This window comes from Colletotrichum costaricense, assembly GCF_030867565.1.
Source record: "Colletotrichum costaricense strain IMI 309622 chromosome Unknown Scaffold_2.1, whole genome shotgun sequence".
Lineage (NCBI taxonomy): Eukaryota > Fungi > Ascomycota > Sordariomycetes > Glomerellales > Glomerellaceae > Colletotrichum > Colletotrichum costaricense.
Window position 1 is genome coordinate 296,662 of NW_026848231.1, and position 18,966 is coordinate 315,627.

General features: G+C 52.9%; 6 protein-coding genes across 6 annotated transcripts; 5 read left to right on the top strand and 1 right to left on the bottom strand.

The window, feature by feature from the left end:
- Nucleotides 1-627: 627 nt before the first annotated feature.
- On the top strand, nt 628-1,274 carry CCOS01_01704 (50S ribosomal protein L13; the record flags this gene model as incomplete). The annotated part of the gene is made up of 2 exons (XM_060449897.1): nt 628-648; nt 756-1,274. 2 exons carry the CDS (start codon nt 628-630, stop codon nt 1,272-1,274), a joined length of 540 nt encoding a protein of 179 aa, XP_060318547.1.
- A 1,230-nt stretch (nt 1,275-2,504) lies between these two features.
- Nucleotides 2,505-3,407, bottom strand: CCOS01_01705 (uricase; the record flags this gene model as incomplete). The annotated part of the gene is made up of 1 exon (XM_060449898.1): nt 2,505-3,407. One exon carries the CDS (start codon nt 3,405-3,407, stop codon nt 2,505-2,507), a length of 903 nt encoding a protein of 300 aa, XP_060318548.1.
- Nucleotides 3,408-6,872: 3,465 nt separating this feature from the next.
- Nucleotides 6,873-7,287, top strand: CCOS01_01706 (uncharacterized protein; the record flags this gene model as incomplete). The annotated part of the gene is made up of 2 exons (XM_060449899.1): nt 6,873-6,997; nt 7,056-7,287. Coding segments are annotated over 2 exons (357 nt in total), but the record flags the coding sequence as incomplete, so codon positions are not given.
- Nucleotides 7,288-7,664: 377 nt separating this feature from the next.
- On the top strand, nt 7,665-11,929 carry CCOS01_01707 (uncharacterized protein; the record flags this gene model as incomplete). The annotated part of the gene is made up of 3 exons (XM_060449900.1): nt 7,665-8,614; nt 8,675-10,121; nt 10,178-11,929. The coding sequence occupies 3 exons, from the start codon at nt 7,665-7,667 to the stop codon at nt 11,927-11,929; spliced, it is 4,149 nt and encodes a 1,382-aa protein (XP_060318550.1).
- A 750-nt stretch (nt 11,930-12,679) lies between these two features.
- Nucleotides 12,680-14,854, top strand: CCOS01_01708 (phosphomethylpyrimidine kinase; the record flags this gene model as incomplete). Its single annotated transcript, XM_060449901.1, has 11 exons — nt 12,680-12,732; nt 12,824-13,005; nt 13,071-13,153; nt 13,218-13,602; nt 13,659-13,818; nt 13,872-14,022; nt 14,078-14,143; nt 14,192-14,324; nt 14,378-14,593; nt 14,683-14,762; nt 14,816-14,854. 11 exons carry the CDS (start codon nt 12,680-12,682, stop codon nt 14,852-14,854), a joined length of 1,548 nt encoding a protein of 515 aa, XP_060318551.1.
- A 1,141-nt stretch (nt 14,855-15,995) lies between these two features.
- Nucleotides 15,996-18,523, top strand: CCOS01_01709 (DEAD/DEAH box helicase; the record flags this gene model as incomplete). Its single annotated transcript, XM_060449902.1, has 7 exons — nt 15,996-16,132; nt 16,337-16,437; nt 16,502-17,470; nt 17,525-17,632; nt 18,073-18,201; nt 18,256-18,417; nt 18,480-18,523. 7 exons carry the CDS (start codon nt 15,996-15,998, stop codon nt 18,521-18,523), a joined length of 1,650 nt encoding a protein of 549 aa, XP_060318552.1.
- Nucleotides 18,524-18,966: the final 443 nt, after the last annotated feature.

Here is an 18,966-nt window from a genome sequence, read left to right on the forward strand (position 1 = left end):
ATAGATATGGTTATGATGTTGTTGAATTGCGTACCAACAACCTATGGGATGACTGTGCCGGCATATGCGGGTTTAATACCCATGGTCCATCGTGGAGTAAAGTTGTCTGTGAATATGGGCTTGCTTTGAAATCGTGCTGCTGCCCCTCCTCTCCCACTCGCGGCCAGCGGACAGCGAGCACGGCGCAATTGGATCGCATCGCCTCATTGCTTTCCGTCGTCTTCTGCCCCGCCATGGGAACGCTCGGGCCAGTTTTTGGAGAGCATCGGCCCCAAAGTCGGCGCTCGGTCTCTGCAGCTGGGAGCAGCCACAACAGCTGGCACCATCTGGTAGACCGAAAGCAGCTTTCGTTCACCGAGCTGATGGGATCTTATCATTATCATCACGTGAGAACGCTCCCGGCTCCAAAATTTTGGGAGAAGCTCAGGGTCAGGCTATTGAATGGAGATCGCCAACGACGCCCAAGAACGCGTGACGACTACGTTCCTTTTCCGAGATCCGACGACGACGCTTTATCGCTGGCTTGCCCGCTGCAAGGACTGTCCCATTGACCGATTCGGTCCGCGAATACCAGAAACGAGCGTCAACGTCGGCTGAGGCGGCCGGCCCCAGAAAACACATTTCAAGATGTCGCAAACCATTGGCCTAGTAAGCTTTCCCCCTTTCGCAGCCTCCCCAATCATATATACCTCTCTCCATGCTCCCGAGAGCTATCGTCACGACCATATAGCTAACCCAGTTGCTCAACTCTCCAGACGCGCCTCTCCTACTCCCGAGTATGGCACCAAATCTCCGCCTCGGCTCCCCACGAGATCCTCTCGACCCAGCCGGGCGTCACCCCGCCCTCGCTGGGCCGCCTGGCCAGCCGCATCGCCGTGCTGCTGATGGGCAAGCACAAGCCGACCTGGGACCCTTCGACGGACTGCGGCGACTACGTGGTGGTGACGGACTGCGCGGCGCTGCACGTGACGGGACGCAAGAAGTGGCAGAAGACGTACTACCGACACAACACCCGCCCCGGTAGCCTGCGACAGGTGACGATGGACGTTCTGATGGAGAAGCACGGCGGCGCCGAGGTGCTGCGTAAGGCGGTGAGCGGCATGTTGCCCAAGAATAGGCTGCGGGAGAAGAGGCTTGCGAGGCTCAAGGCTTTCGAGGGGGAGGCGCATCCGTATAAGCAGAATGTTATTCGGTTTGGGGATGTTCCTGTGGGAAAGACTGGGTGGGAGGAGCAGGTTAAGGCGATCCGGGAGGCGGATTCGCAGAGGATATGAGAGGGGTTTTGCTGTTGACTCTTCGTAAGGTGCGACGGTCGCAAAGGGGTGATGGAGGGAGAAGGGGCGAGCGAGGTGTAAAGTAAAGCCGCCTTGAGTCGGCGTGTATATTCTGTACGAATACGGGCATTCTCAAAAAATTTGAAGTCAAATGACCCTCTACAATGTGGCAGTGTTTCTCATCGAGTGCTGGACTATGTCTGTCATTGATATGATCTGGCTATTGGGATTGGGATCTCTGCATGACATGCGTAATGCGATCCCCTGGAAACTCCTGAGGCTTTCGAAAGACATCGTACCTGGTGGAACTGATGTCGAGAATGTTGCGAGCTGAGCACCGACAGTCTACGATGTCTCGATATAGGCGAGGGGAAGAGGAGTGCCGGTTGAAAAGGAGCAAGGAAGGTCAGGTGCGATATCAGGGAACCTACTAATATATTTTTAATAGACAGACGTGTTTCGTCAAGGGTGATAATGGCAGCAGTATGAAGATGTGATCCATCAAGCCTTTACCTACGTTCACGTTGCCTTTGATGTCGAATAGCAGGGTCTGGAATCACTCCTGAGCTCTGCTGCCGAGAGACACAAGTATTGCTTGCTTATCCAATACCTTGAATACATACATCTGAGTTTGTAAGTTATTGTCACTTTTACAAATTATCTCCTAATTGGAGTCAATTGCCAAGTTTTTCTTAAATATCGCAATACGTGTGAAAGCTTGATGGATACGCTGACGGCCTTTTCCAATTTTTCAGCTTGAAGAAAAAAGGAAAACGCTCCTCACGACACCTGTCTCAAATGAATCTTAAAATCAAGTAGCAGTTCGAGTATATGTGTCAACTGCGGGACAGGTCGCAGAATGGGGAACACCATTGAGAAGCACCACGCCCTTTCTGGAAACCCGTACATGGTATCATGGGTGGCTTCATCAAAGCTCTCCGTCTTGCCCATATTCTGAGATCAGTTCCAAAGCCAAACGACGGTATCACTCGAGTCACAGGAATTCTCTCAAGGACAACAAACTTGATGGGTTATCATATTCTTAGTCATTGCTCATTATTACTATAAAAGAACACCCGGCCAGGCTTGACCAGGTCATGGACGCCGGTAAATGCAAGTGGCGAATCTCACTGGATTCTCATAGGAAAGCATCTTCTCTCATCCTCAGTCTACAGCCCCTTATCTCACTCACTCGACCCACAGGCCAACTCACCCAAAGCTCGCTCGCGCCTACAACTTGGCGGTTTCGGGCTTGCGGGCGACCTCGCACTTGATGAGGCCGTTGGGGCCAGACTGCGGCGCGTAGACCTCGGCGTCCTTGCCCGTGTTCTTGAGCCCCTTGTGCCAGCTGAGGTCGATCTCAAAGTAGTGCTTGTTGGGCAGGGAGTAGGTGGCGGTCAGGGTCTCGGGCACGGCGGCGAGGATCTGCTCGCACATCTTGTACATTGTGTTTTGCACGCTGGCGCTCTCGTCCTCGGCAAAGGTCTTCATGGTGATGTCGCGGGCGGCGCGCCACGCGGGGTCGAATTTGGGCACGGCGGCGCGGACGGCGGCCAGGTCCGGGAACTTCCAGGTCCAGGCGGCGTCGACGTCGGTGGACAGGATGCGGTCCCAGGTCTCGGGGAGGGTGGTGTACTCGTCGCGGACGAAGCCGTGGAAGGCGGAGCCGGTGGACTTCAGGACGGTGAGCTTCTGGATGGCGCTGGTGAGGGCGATGCCGTCCTTGCGGGAGATGCGGGCCTCGACGTTGCGGGTCTCCTCGCCGTCGCGGAAGAAGGAGTGCGGGTGCGGCTTGCCGTCGACGGTCATGCGGGTCCAGCGGTGCTGGATGATTTTGACGTTGGCGGTGTGGATGTGGGCGTAGGTCTCGAGGAAGTGGGCGCCGAGGATGGAGGCGAAGAGCTCCGGGGGGTTGACGGGGTTCTCCTTGGCCTTGATGTAGGTGGTGTTCTTGATGGAGTCGGTGGCGACGACGACGCTGTTGTCGGCGACTGTGTACGAGGTCTCGATCTCGCCCTCGAGGAGGCAGCAGACAGTCATCTCGGTGACGGTCTGGACGTTGCCGTTCTTCTCGACCTTGTAGACGCGGACGTTGTCCTTGCCGTAGCGGGCGGAGGCGAGGTAGGCTGCCATTGTGAATGTGTGTGTGTGTGTGTGTGTGTGTGTTCGTGTGTGGCTTTGCGAGGGTTGAGAATGGGGGGAAAGCGAACAAAATGTAGGGCGTTTGGGGTATCGCGGATGAGATTGCTGGTATCGCAAAGACGAGATAAGATGAGATGTCGTTGTGAGATGAGGGTCGAGGATGAGAGCAAGGTGCTAAGTGGTTCAAGCTCAAGAGAGACCGCAAGCAAGCACTGATAAGGAGGTGGGTGTTGGTTGATGATGAGACAGAGGACAAGAGCAAGGTCACAAGAGAAGAGGCCAGAGGGGGGACGATAGGTTTTATATCAACATCCAAGAGAAGAAATTGGTTGAGGTTCTCGCTCTCAGATTAGCTTCGTTGGACGTCACCCACCACAGAGACAAGAGCCGGGCCGGAGATACACCAGCAAGCAGCACAGATAGCGTAGTCGCGTCTTGAATCGGCACGCAATGCCTGCGCTGTGCAAGCATGAAAGCTTCTGCTTGTATTGGGTGCTGGGATGTACGTACTGTGTAAGGGTGGCCCCGCGGGTCGGGGGTAGGTAGGTAAGGGCCCAATGGCCTGGCCGAACTGGCCCGATCGCTTGATAGGGTCCGGCTGCCGTGGGGTAGAATGGTCTTATTGGAGCTGGGTGGATCCCCCGGAGCCCGCCGATGCCCTTTGGACGCTGGGCAGGCAAGTCGCCGCATGCAGCCGCTGTCTCCCTACGGCTGTCTGCGCCAGGGCGGGACCGACGAGAGACGCTCTGGGCCGTACATGCTATTTGGTAAGGCGAGGTACCTCAGCTCCACGAAGCAAACGCCTCTAGCCTCTAGGGCTCTGAAAAAAAGAAGAAACAAGACGAGAGGCGGCAAGTTCTGCCGTGACTACCTTAGCTACCGCAGGCGGTAGTTGATTTTGCACTTTTTCTTTCCAGGGTCCGTCTCTACGGGGCCAATGAAGACTCGATGAGATCAAAGGATCTTACAGAGCCGCAGATGCTCGTGATGTATCTTGGCTGCTGGACCTCCAGTGGCCGGCTCCGCGCAAGGGTCAATATTTCATACAATGATGAAGAATGTACATGAACGCTTCACAACCAACATGGGAACACCAAGAAATCCACACATCATGCAAGCCGTTTCTCTCAAAGCCCGTCCCTGTGCCGCCGCTCTCCGACCTGATGTGAGGTCAAGGTGAAGTGAGATGAGGTGAGGTGAGGTGAGGTGAGGGTTTGGTCAAGGACGGGCGCGCGAAGGAACCGGGGGCCCCGCCATTTCGGGACTGTGGATATTAGACCGAAAGGCCGAAGATGCAAATCCCGTAGTGGGTGACTGATTCTGACAGAATCATTTCTGTCCATCATGTTTGCTGTGTGGATGATGGGAACTCTTTGGCAGCTGTTGTCTCAATCCTCGGCGTTGGTTCCTATCTCCCGCCACCAGTACTTGCTACCAGCAAGTCTGCTTGACACGGATAGAGGTGGGTGTCTCCGAGGCATCGAATGACTGCGGATGGGGGAGCCGGCCGCGTTTCAGCATTGGTAGTGGCAGTTGATGCTGTGGCACAAGCAGCTTCAGACGGCAAGGAATTTCCTCGGTAGGATGGTCCATGATGAGCGTTCACGAGCACCTTTTTTCTCTCTATGCAATACAAAAAAGGTACGGATATGGGCTCGCCCGAAGTTGACTGCCCGTCTTTTCAGGTTCCTTTGAATAGAAGCTGGTTCATCGATTGAAGCCATCGTCGACTGCACTTTACCTAACCACGATGAAGATCTTCAGCTGAAGTAACACGTACCATATCGGAGGTTAGGCTGACGAAAAATATGAGGCTGTCCAAGCTATCGTGATCTACCTAAGGCGATTATTCTTGTACGTTATTGGAGGTCGATGGTCGTTGATCGTTGAGCGTCAAGGTGGAACCGAGTGGTGCCAAGAGCTGCACCTGTACAGTGGGGTGTCAAAGGTTCGTGTGCAGCGCACAGTATCCCGCAAAAGTACTACTTTTCAACAGCGAATAAAAAGTTAAATATAATAAGAAAAAGAAATTAAAAATTACTATATAACTAATTAGCTATTATATTAGTATATATTTAAGTTGCACTATGTTTTTCTTAATTATAAAAGCTTTAAATAAATCTTTTTAGAAATAGGTTTTGAGAGATTTTTATTATAGTGGATTATAGGGCCTTTTAAGTACGAATAGCACTGTACCCCATAGTAAAATCTATTTTACTTTATATTCTACTTTTATATTATATTATAAAGTACTAATATAACGTATTTTAAAATATATAAAAAATAGTTTTATGTGCTTTATATACTTAAATATTTTATTAAAATTTTAAATTATATTATTTATACCTAAGTTAAAAAGATATTTACAATAATAAAGAGACGTAGTTAGTGGGCTATAGGTGACGCACTGGGAGGGTGTACACGAACTTTTGACACCCTACTGTATCTGTACAGATAATGGGGTCAAGGTTTCGTGCCTTATCTAGGGCTTATCGACAAGATGCCTACCTTATCCATGACGATGTACCCCTTCAGCAGACGTAACGCTAGAATGTAGCTCGAAATAGAGACTGCTGCAGCTGACGGCAACGTCCCCATTGGCTTCTCAGGCAGTCCTCTTACCGTCCGAGCCAAGCATAAGGAGGCATGGTGCCCTATCTGAGCAAGTATTTGTACTCGACGTCTTCCAAGGTCACCAAAGGGGAGACAGACGTGGTCCAAGCTTTCGGTGAGGGGTGAAGCGACCAGGAAGCGGGGCTACTGAAGGAAGGCTGCTTCCTTCCGCGTTACGGCGCATGCAGCAATAGCCCAGCAGCAGCAGAAGGAGCCGAAGGAGAAAGAGCGCACCGAGAGGGCAAGTAAGATTTCATCATCAGTTCTTTCCAGATCCTCGGATATAAATGCTTGAAGATGAGATAGACAGGCCGAAGCTAAGTTGTTTTGTACACGTGATCTCAAGTTGATTAACATCAGCATTGAAGATGGATGATGAATGAGGTAAAATGGACTTGGCTGTGTGTGTGCATGAACGAGGTCCGACTCCAACAATCTGAACCCGAACAATGGGCTTGGGGCTGCCAAATCCGTACACACTTGAGCTGGAAAGTACTTTCAAGAAACAGCCTACCTACCGTATCTCCCTATTCCTTCCTACCTACCTTGACAACCCCAAAGTCATACCTCAAGATTTCTCTTTTCTCTCACCTTTCTTCACCTTAATTTACCTCATCGTAGGGCAAGTAAGATACTTTCAAAGGCGAACTGACGCAGACGCTGCTTACCCCATCCTGAGAGTCAGAGGTGCACTGGAGAGCTTGAACAGAGGAGAACCTCGCAACTTCGCTGCAGCTGTGGCCGTGACACTGCACCACCCTGAGAAATCACCCCTGAACAACACCCACCTCAGACACCAGTATCAGCGCCTTCTGCGGTCCACAGGTGGCATTGGCAGCAACCACACCTCTACAGCCCGCCCGCGACAGCAACCCATGCGCATCCAGGCCCACTCCTGAAGCTCTGAAGACCAGGCTCAGTTGGTATCCGGCGACCAAGTACGCACTGCGCAGTACCTACCTTACACAGTAGGTACTTCACCGTCAACTGTGGGCCGCGAACGAGCACTCGGCTGGAACGCCGCAGCACCACGCAACAGTCGAGACAACGACAACAGCGACGACTGCTTCCACCAGAACTAATCATCCATCACAGACAACCCAAGGGCACAGATATCTCGCCCGACCTCAAGCGACACTGTTATCGGGACCGTCTTCCACGGCTGGAACCTGCGAAAGATCCAAACGATCAACCCTTTCTGATGCGCCAATCGCATATCCTCAGCATTAGACTCACATCGCATCTCCACTCGGACTGACGTCCTGCCCTGCTCTTGGCGTGGCTCTGCGGGTGGCCGACCAACTTCGCCCATTTGCGCGCCCAACAGCCTGCGACTCGAACATTCACCTTCTCCTCCGTACCTCTCGCGCCATATTTCGACCGCCTTCAATTTGAAGAATTGTCCGAACCTCGATTCGAACCTCGTTACCCACCTACCGCGACAGAGCCTCATTCAAGCGATCGACGACAGTCCTTTACTCCACGCGGACGAACCCCGACTACGACCACCAACCCCCTGACACCCTGATAACGAATTCCTAAAAACAGAGCAGTATTGAAATAACAGTCGCCCGAATGCCAGAACCTCCGGAGAAGCCCCGTAGCAAGGTGGTAACATAGAGAGGCATCGCCAAGATGCTGAGCGCCTCCGGACAGTCTCAAAAGGCACTCTCGCCTCAACAGTCGGCATCGAGCGCCAATACCCTCAATCCACGTCCGAGTTTCGAGCGCATAGAGAGCACCGGCGGCCTTCAGCCGCCATCCGCCTCTGTCAATGGATCGAGAAGTCTGGGCGCCTCGGGCGTCAGCTTCGGACCCCGAGGCTCTTCCCTCAACCCCTCCATCGCCCCTGGGAGCTTTAGTTCTGAGCTGCGCAGCCAGATGATGCCATCTCGCTCTGGCTCCCGAGGCGACATCTACAGCATCGATAAGGTCGACGAGGAAGATCCCGCCACGGCTGCAGAGCAGACCCTAGCTATTCTCAAGGAGCAGCTGAATCGAGAGATGAAGATCAAGGACGGAAGTGAGAACATGCTGGAAGCCTTGAACGCCAAGAAGGCAAAACAAACCAAGGAACAGAGGGCCAAGGTCGAAGCAGAGCTGAATGCCTCCAACCAGCGCATCAAGAATCTACGGCAGAAGATTACAGATGCCTCGAGATTCAAGGCGACTCCAACCACACCCACAAGACAAAGGACAAACGAGCCACTGTTCTCTTCTGCCAACAATGGCATGCGCTCACCTCCTAGCGCCTCTCGCAGTGGCGCTGGTTCAGACAATGAAGAGACGGCTGAGCAGTCACCGACCTTTCTCCTGGCTGAGTTGCTACAAGCTCTTGAGCAAGAAGGCATGCCGCCAGAGTACTATGTCAGTCGAGGAAACAGTCTAGTTGATCTGTTCAGGCGGCATCCAACTCTCAAGTATGACCTGGTATGGTCGGTGTTCGGTCTTCGCATGCAAGTAATGCTGCTCAGTGAGGCCAGAGAAGTAGTGGCAGCTGGTTACCGAATGATTCGCTATGCCATCTCAGATGTGTCTTCTTTAAAGAAGATCCGCAGTCTGAATACTGACATCATTGTTGTGACGTGAGTTTGGCCATGTTTCTACAATTGACAAGACTGCGAGCCACAGCTAACAAACCGTAGATCTTTGATCAAAGACCGAAAAGCAGATCTGGAGCGTGAACAGGCCTTGAAGTTCGTTCGGGCCTTTTTGGATGTCAAGGATGGAGTCAAAGAGCTTTCACGCGCTGTTGTGAGGACTATAGCCGCTGTTGCAGAGCAGGCTGAAGATCGTCTACGCTCCATCTGCTTGGAAACACTTGCTGAGGTTATGCTTCGTGACCCGGCCCTGGCAGTCGCTTCTGGCGGCCTTTCACCGCTCTCTGAGGCTTTGATCGAAGGAACATATAAATCGCCCGAATCTCTTACGGCGTCTTATATGCAGATCTTGGATAACCCACAAAAGAGAATCTACTTGCGCTCCGGTTATGATCTGGAGGTTCTCTTCACGGCATTCACAGATATCATCCTCGCAAATGAGAGCCTACTGAAGCAGAACGCCAAGGCAATCACCAAGATCCTGAAGAGTTGGCCTGGGTTGATGATGCTGACTATGCATGACTCTCGAGCCATCAAGTCGCTGCTCACTAGCATGGTGCTTCCGCAAGCAACCATCCGAGAGACAGTAATCGATCTCATTTACCTTCTTCTCCGGATCAAGTCGCCCTCGTGGGCTTCTTCCTTCCTAGCTGGTCGCCGCCTAACGACATATGGACGGGTAGCGAGCCTCAAATCAGTTCCGAACCAGACGCCCTCGGCCAATGCTCTGCCCGTGGAGGAAGATAGTGGAGAGCAAAACTTCATGGATCACTACACTGCCCTGCTTCTGGCTACATTTGTCAAAGCTGGTCTATTGGAAAACTTGCTCCAAGTTGCCAGGACCAGTGACCCTCAGCTCTCCAGAAAGACGTGTCTCCTGATTGGCGAGGTGCTGAAGCTGGCAAGCAGGCTCCTCCCCGCGACGTGGAGCAACGACTTACCTCTGCTTCCGGAGCTCTTCGCTGCGGCGACTCAGTTCAAAGACGACAACAGATTCGTTGCCTCGGGCATAGTTTATCAGATTAGCTCAGTGAGCAAGACGCTGTATAGGAGCACGCCGTCTATCGCGACTGCTGGAACTCTCCCCTCCAGCGACAACCTCGCAGACATGCACCGTAAAAGCAACGCCGGGATTGTGGTTCAAGAGGGCGCAATCCGGCAGCTTTTGGTGGAGTCTAATGTCCTGAACAGCTCCAACTACTTGAAATGGAACTGGGATGTTATCTCGCGAATCATCGAAGGGCCGCTTCAAGATGGAAAGCGACTAGACGAGGTCAACAGGGTGTCCAAGTTTATGAACAGGATCATGAGCTTCTACCGGCCTTTTAAGCACAGGTTTTCGGATCTTACAAGCAATAAGAATTCTCAAAAGTACGTCAGGGTCGGATGCACACTGATGCACACTCTGCTTCAGTCAAATGAGGGCTTTCAGTACTTGCAAGATCATAAGATGTTACGGCAGATAGCTGAGTGCCTCGCTCAATGTGACCCGGTAAGCAAAGATACACATCCTTGGCAACCTTATCAAGACACTAACAAACGATGCAGAGCAGCGGATTGACATCCACGGATCCAATGTTCTCCCCTGGTCGCTTGCAAAGCACACTTTGCGCAGGATACTTCCCCATGCTTGGAGTCCTAAGTGGTGATCCCAGAGGCTTGGAGCTTCTACAACGCTGGAGAATGTTCAACATGATGTACCACATTCTCGGGCACAAGCAGCGCCCTGACTTGATCAAACTACTTCTCTCAAACTTTGACTACAGCATCCCGGGACACCCACGGGTGCTTATAGAACAGGCTCTTACGTCTGGAACGAGGGAGATTCGCATCACGGCGACGAACGCGCTGCGGAAGTACGCCACTCGACCATTCGATGCATCCCAACCATCCCACGGCAAGATCGACTGGAAGTGGGCCATCGAGAAGCTTTGCGACCAACTATACGACCCCGAGGTAGAGGTCTGCCGAACCGCAGTTAAGATCCTCGAGAAGGCATGCAATAAGAAAGCATATCTGGAGTATGTCGTCCAGTGTCGTCCGACAATGGACCACTTGGGAGAGATCGGTGCTCCTCTCCTACTGCGGTTCCTGTCTTCGTCCATTGGCTACCACTACCTCGACGGCGTTGACTACATCAGCAATGAGATGGATGACTGGTTCCTCGGTCGAAACGACTCATACGTTGGTGTGATTGAAACCAGCCTGGCCAAAGCATTCCTAGAGAATCCAGAAGAGCACCAGAACCGCATCAACATGGTGGAAGAAGCTCAAGCAGATACCGAGCCAGAGAATCACATTCCACCGCACTTCTATCGCGAGCTTGCACGCACTCAGGAGGGATGCAAGTTACTGAGCGACAAGGGACACTTTGCTGAGTTTGCCAGCACGATCAAAGAATACGGCATGCAGTCGGAAGATCCCGAGCTCATGCTAAAGGTCAAGGCCTCCATGTGGGCTGTCGGCAACGTGGGATCAATGGAGCTCGGTGCCCCTTTTATCGAATCATGCGATGTTATCGAAGACATTGTCAAGATTGCTGAAGAACATGAGGTGATGAGTCTGCGTGGCACCGCCTTCTTCGTCCTGGGACTAGTGTCTCGATCCGCCCACGGTCTTGAGATCCTGTCAGAATGTGGATGGGATGCAAATCTTTCACCGCGAGGAGAGTCGATGGGATTCTGCATTCCCAATAACCTATCCAAATTCTTCTCGTTCAAACCCTGGAAGCACGCTATTGCCTCCAAGATTGCATTGCCAGATACGCAAAAGACCTTTTTGACCCCGCCGCCACCAACAGAAGCGCGTCCGCCTCTAGAGAAGGAAGAGCTGCCGGCCTTCACCAACGAAGAGGCCATCAACCAACGCATCCTGGATCTCGTTGTCGATCTCGGCAACATGGTTCTGTACAAGCGGGCAATGGGTGAACTGATGCAGATCAGGCAGCACAAGGTGGCAGGCTTTAGATGTCCCAAAATGTTCAGGCGCGTCATGACGATGCTTGAATACAATCACTACCGCCTGCCTATTAGACGCATGGTTCTCGAGATGTTTGACAAAAACGTCCTCAGAAGAATTGTCTTTGACGAAGACAGCGATAGCGGATCTGACGACGAAGATGTCGACGAGGATGAGGAAAACGCATCTTCGGGTGACGAAAATCGAACAGAGAGACAGCGTAGTATCTCAGACCCATCGGAACTGGAGAAAGAGACAGAGCCTCTGCCCAAGGCAGAGCGTTCGGACAGCATGAGCTCATTTGATACAGACAGCTCAGCTGACTCGACGGAGACAGCGTAAGGTTGTATGATCCGTTGCACTCATCGTCAAGAGATCACTTGGCATTTGAGCCGGAAAGTTGTTAGTGGAATTCGAGAGGCATCATGATGAGGCGTTTTGTTTGTTGGTTTTTCTTGTACTATAAGTCGTGACTTTGGGGGAGTGGATAAAGTCTCCAGCTGAGGTTTTGGCCGGCAAAGGGACCTAGATAAGCTACGGATTGATCTTCAAGAGCGAGCAAGAACAGGATGGAGTTGGTGGCCATCTGCGTATCGATTCCCAAATGGTGTAGGTAGGTAGGGTGTTGGCACGATAGGCAAATCAAAAGTGACTTGTTTTCCTCACCTCTCGCTCAGATCACTCATCCTTTCTTGCCAGTGAGATATAGAGCCTCGAGTGAGGGTCATGCATATAAGAATGGCAGCCTTGGCGATATCTTTTACGTGATGTGTGACTAACTAGTAAGGCGCAGGTCACAGTATGGCGTGGGAACACGACGAAGAGTTTTGCGAGTCGGACGTTTAGTTGAGGTGAGCAAAAACTAAAGGGTGCCCCGCCCCCACTTGAGTGACATCTTCGACCCGCGACCGATCCGTCGCCAGCCGTGCCTACCCCGTCCTCCGATGATGTCCGATCCGTCTGCACGGAAAGAAGCTCCGGAGAGTCGATTGCTACCTTACACGTATCAATACTCTTTCTTGCCCAAAAACAGGATCCCAAACCGGCGAACGTATCTCTGACTAGTCCGTTTTGCTCCCTACACTAGTCACCATGGTTCAGGGACGGGTTCTTGTCATTGCCGGCTCGGACTGCTCCGGCGGAGCGTGAGTATACACACATTCTTCATCTCCAGACTGCAACAAGATCTGGGGAAAGCAAATACAGAGATGGGCTTGCTGACGCGGCAATCCAAAGAGGCCTGGAGGCGGACCAAAAAGTCATCGCGGCGCATGGCTGCTATGCCATGACGGCCACCACGGCGCTGACGGCGCAGGACACGACTGGAGTGCACGACATTCACCACGTGCCGCAGGAGTTTCTTCTCAAGCAGATTGATGCCTGTTCCGGCGACATCGGGGTGGACGTCGTCAAGACTGGTGAGATTTGCTTCATTTGTAGACTGTATCTGGCCCATGGCTTTAAGCAGCTAACTCAGAATCAGGCATGCTGGCTTCGCCTGCTACGATTGAGACGGTTGTCGAGGCTCTCAAGAGGCACAAGGTCCCCAAGGTCGTCGTTGACCCGGTATGAACACGTCATTTGCAGACTTTTGGATAGATAACCCAGAGTTTCTTACAAACTGCCACAGGTCATGATCGCGACCAGCGGCGCAGAGCTGCTCCCTCGCGAAGCCGTCGCCGCGTTGCTGGAAGGCCTGCTCAAGCTCACCACCGTCCTCACGCCAAACATCCCCGAGGCGAAGCTCATCCTCGAGGACTCGGGCCACGCGCCGGTCGAGGTAGAGAGCGTCGGGGACCTCGAGGCGATGGCGAAGGCGGTGCAGGCGCTGGGGCCCGAGTGGGTGCTCGTCAAGGGCGGACACGCGCCGTTCAAGGCGGATTTGACTGTGGCGAAGAGCGAGGAGGACAAGGCTGTTGTTGTGGATGTGTTGTATGGGCACGGCGAGTTTTGGCATGTGCAGAGCCCGTATCAGAGTTCGACGAATACGCACGGGACTGGGTGTTCTTTAGCTTGTGAGTTTGGGTAAGAGGTCGTGGTTAAGTATGATGAGTGCTGATTTGTGTGGCAGCTGCTATTGCGTCTAATCTGGCAAAGGGTCTTGGTGTACCGGAAGCTGTCAAGTCGGCTTGTCGATACATTGAGGCCGGGATCAAGACTGCTCCTGGGTACGGAAAGGGGCATGGTCCGCTGAATCACTTTCACTCTATCCAGACGCTGCCCTTTGCACCGTAAGTCTCCTTTAAACCGCTGGTATAGGCAACGAATTGACTAAAGTCGATAGTGGGCGCTTTATCGAGTACATGCTCGAGAGACCGGATGTCAAAGATGTTTGGAAGACGTTTGTGTATCACCCCTTCGTCATGGCCATGGGAGACGGGACGCTGCCCATGGAGTCGTTCAAGCAGTATCTCATCCAGGACTACCTCTATCTGGTACGTGTGCTATGATAGCCGACGGAAATTCTTGGTAACTCATTTTCTATCTTAGGTTCACTTCGCTAGAGCCAACGCGCTGGCTTCTTACAAGGCGAAGAGCATAGCAGACATCTCGGCCGTAGGTGTTGCCCATTGTTCTGGAGGGGTTGTGTACTGAATCATCTAGGGTGCCACAATCGTCAACCACATAACTCGTGAGATGAGCCTGCACATCGACTACTGCAAGGGTTTCGGCATCACGGTGCCTGAAATCGAGGCTACAGAGGAACATCAAGGCAAGTCTTATCTTGTGGATGTTGGTCCCCTTGGGGAGACACACGAGAGCGAGACTGACAAAGGACCACACATACAGCCTGCACGGCGTACACGCGCTACGTCCTCGACGTGGGCGTCAGCGAGGACTGGATCGCGCTGCAAATGGCCCTCGCGCCATGCCTGCTCGGATACGGCGCCGTGGCAAAGCAGCTCCACGGCGACGTCAAGACGAAGCGCGAGGAGAACACGTACTGGAAGTGGATCGAGAACTACGTCGCTGACGACTATGTCGAGGCGGTGAAGACCGGCTCAGGTTTGTGGAGATGTTTATCCTCCCCTCATGGTCATGATGGCTGACTGAGTCGTTTTGTTCCTTGCTGACTGAGGGGGTTTGAATCACAGAGTTGATTGAGAGGCATGCCGCCCTGCAGAGCCCATCGAGTATAGAGCGGTTGATCAAGATCTTTATTCACGGCACAAAGGTTGGTTTTGATGTTTGTTGGGCGGGGTGAAGCTTGGGCTAACTCTGTTTCAGATGGAGATTGGTTTCTGGGAAATGTTTCCCTACCGGTGAGTTTTGACGAGCAATGTTTACCGGTAAGCTGGTAATGGAATTCTGTCGGTGAATATTCTTGTTTGGTAGACAGAGAAAGGCTCTGCAACTGGAGCGGATGCCATTCAATAAAAGACGATGGATAGAGGACAGGCCTGTAGCAAGATGGAGGCAAGGATGGTGGCCCCTACATCGCTTTGCGGCCATCTTGATACTCAAACAGCCTCAGAGATTGTGGACGACGTTTCTACTCCTACCTCACACAGTATTATTTCCTTCCTCACCTTGCTTCAAGTATAAATTAGCTAGACGTTAGATCGGGCAAGAGAAAAAGCCAAGCATTACTAGTCGGACTGAACAGAAGCTTCCACTGTCATCTGATGCATCTCGCCGTGCTTCCTTCCTTCCCTTGACTTCCCGCCGCGGGTGCGCATGCCGTCCCAATTAGTACTGATACCAAACAAGCAGCAGTCAAAGGGTTCCCTTGCACCGCTTGTGCTGAAGCTCGCTCGAGGCCAAACGATTTCCAATCATTCAAAACCAGGTATCCGCAATTCGCATGCAAAAGTCTGGAAAAAAAAAAAAAGCTGGAGACCCCCCGGTCTAAACCGAAGTACACTGTACCACAGTCACCATGGAAGCCAGCAAGGTAAGAGAGAGCGGCAGAAAAAAAAAACAGAAAAAAAAAAGTCAAGAACCTTGCAGCTGCTGCAGTGTGCAGTGTGCAGATTTGGCAGAGGTGCCTTATCGCGAGTCAGATCCACCATCTTATCCGAGCGATAAAGGCAGTAACAGACCCACGTGCATCGGGTACGTACCTTTTTCGCCTTAGCAGGGTCCTTCTGGTAGCGGTCGCCGAAAAGTTTTGGGCAGGCAAAGAAAAAAATTCACCCCGGGACCGCCTTCCCTCGCGCTCCCCAAAACCTCTGACCCTCCTACTCTTTTTCTCCCCTTCTTTCATCTGCATCCCTCTCTTCCTCCATCTCACAATCCTCCATCCCCCTCCCCTCAACGCATCAGTTCTCTTTTCGGTTCGCTCCAGAAAAAGAGTTCACTTCGCGTCTTCTTTCTCTCCCCACGGTCTTTCCTTTGGCATCGCTCAAGCAAGCGAAGCACCATTCACGACAATAAACACTTCGCGCGCTCTCCGCAACTAGCAAACATGTCCTACGGCGGCGGATACGGCGGTGGTGGTCGTGGCGGCGGCGGCTACGGAGGAGGTGGCTACGGCGGTGGTCGTGATCGTCAGGATAGAGGCGGCCGCGATGGTGGCTACGGCGGTGGTGGCTATTCCAACGGGTAAGCATTTCTTTGACTCTATTCTCAAACACGTCGGCCGGGTTCACGAGGCGGCTGTTGCCTTGGCGCGACACCGCTCGTAGAGCGACGATGCTTCAACCCGAATTTGGAGCGTGGTTTCTCAAACGACACCAACGCCAGCTTCAACATCTAATAATTTTTTTGATACTGTCGTCAACATTATTGCTAACTGGTCAGTGACAGCAACGGATACGGTGGTGGCGGCTATGGCGGCGGTGGTGGTTTCGGCGGTGGCGGTGACCGCATGAATAACCTTGGCGCTGGTCTTCGCACACAAGAATGGGGTTAGTTGATTCACGACAGCATACACCAGCAACGCGTTTACTGACTTTTTTTTTTCTTGCACAGATCTTTCCACGATGCCCAAGTTCGAGAAGTCTTTCTACAAGGAGCACGAGGAGGTGGCCAACCGCAGCTCAGAGGATGTCGAGTCCTTCCGTCGCAAGCACCAGATTGCCATTGCTGGCAATGATGTCCCCAAGCCCGTCGAGACCTTCGACGAGGCTGGTTTCCCCAGATATGTCATGGACGAGGTCAAGGCTCAGGGCTTCCCCGCTCCTACTGCCATTCAGTCCCAGGGTTGGCCCATGGCTCTCTCCGGTCGCGATGTCGTCGGTATTGCCGAGACTGGTTCCGGAAAGACGCTTACCTACTGCCTTCCCGCCATCGTCCACATCAACGCCCAGCCTCTGCTGGCCCCCGGCGATGGCCCTATTGTCCTGATCCTCGCCCCCACCCGTGAGCTCGCGGTCCAGATTCAGCAGGAGATTTCCAAGTTCGGCAAGTCTTCCCGCATCCGCAACACCTGCGTTTACGGTGGTGTCCCCAAGGGTCCCCAGATCCGTGATCTCTCCCGCGGTGTCGAGGTCTGCATTGCCACCCCCGGACGTCTCATTGACATGCTCGAGGCCGGCAAGACCAACCTGCGTCGCGTCACCTACCTTGTTCTTGACGAGGCTGATCGCATGTTGGACATGGGTTTCGAGCCCCAAATCCGCAAGATTATTGGCCAGATTCGCCCTGACCGTCAGACTCTCATGTGGTCCGCCACTTGGCCCAAGGAGGTTCGCGCTCTTGCGTCCGACTTCCTCTCCGACTTCATCCAGGTCAACATCGGTTCCATGGACCTGGCTGCCAACCACCGCATTACCCAGATTGTCGAGGTCGTCAACGAGAGCGAGAAGCGTGATCGCATGATCAAGCACCTCGAGAAGATGATGGACAACAAGGAGAACAAGGTTCTCATCTTCGTTGGCACCAAGCGTGTCGCTGACGAGATCACCCGTTTCCTTCGCCAGGACGGATGGCCCGCGCTTTGTATGTTGTCTCATTCTTTTCTTGATCCTCTGTACTCTAGCTAACATTTCGCAGCCATCCACGGCGACAAGCAGCAGAACGAGCGTGACTGGGTCCTCGACCAGTTCAAGACTGCCAAGTCTCCCATCATGGTCGCGACCGACGTCGCTTCGCGTGGTATTGGTGAGTATCATTCCCCTCCAATCTACATGGCAACTTCCAGCAGCCTTGTGCTGTACTTTACTCTTATGTCTAGGGGCTCTCTTACTTGCGCACTCTTGCCTGATGCATTCGTGTTTCCTTGGTTCTCTCTGCTCCTGTGTGGAGTCTTGGTCTGGTGTGCAGCCGTTGGCTCGCTATACTCGCTGTTCCACCCTTGTGCCTCCCATTTGCCTATGGTACAAGCGTGGATGTGGCAATTCTTGATTCGCTCAAGCTGTCCCCAAGATTCCCCAAGCCCGAGGACCCGGTACATTGAACTTTCCAGGATGGCATTTGACGCATATGGACTGCCCTGTCTTCGACGGAGTGAAAACAGCCTGATATATTTATCAAACAAACGTGGTTCCCGGCTGGAACGTTGCTATACAAACCGTGAGGCGTCTGCTAACCCCTTGCTCAAGATGTTCGCAACATTACTCACGTGCTGAACTACGATTACCCCAACAACTCGGAGGACTACATCCACCGTATTGGTCGTACCGGTCGTGCTGGTGCCAAGGGTACCGCCGTTACCTTCTTCACCACTGACAGTCAGTTCTCCCCCTTACCTGCCATATTTGATCAAAGCGCTAACTTTCTCCCAGACTCCAAGCAGGCTCGTGACCTCGTCAACGTCCTCAGAGAGGCCAAGCAGGAGATTGATCCCCGTCTCGCTGAGATGACCCGCTACGGTGGCGGCGGCGGCGGCGGTCGCTACGGCGGCTGGGGCCGTGGCCGTGGTGGTGGCCGTGGCGGCGGTGGCGGTAGTACGTGTTTTCCATTCTCCCAAAGTCTAGTGGCCTAATCGCTGACCGGACTTTCTTCACAGACAACGCTAACAACGCTCCTCTAGGAGGCGCTCGTCGTTGGTAAAAACCTTGCCAACCGGACCATCCTCAAGGCGAGGTGACTCATCATGCGGCGGCAACTTGCGCAATTCTCATGCAAAATCGGCGTTCACGTAGACGGGGGTTTTAGACTCGAGGTACCCGGGACACGTATCTGTGTCTCCTTCAGTCTGGTATTCCTCCACGGCTGTTTTCATTTTCCTTGAGTGTTTTCTTTTATTTGCCCATAACGGTTTGGGGCTTGTGTGCGATATCTCTTCAGGCATGGTCAAACGTGGATCAGGTTGAACAAAAAGTTAAGACGGAATCGGAGACGACACAATGATTGGTGTCGTGGACTGCAATAGAGATCCTTGTGGGGTCCCAGTCACTTTTGATGCTCTTCCATGAGCAAGAATGGATGGCTCAAGTCGAAAGCTCGACAGGTCGTAAAATGCATTAGATGACTGTGTATATCAGACATGGCCC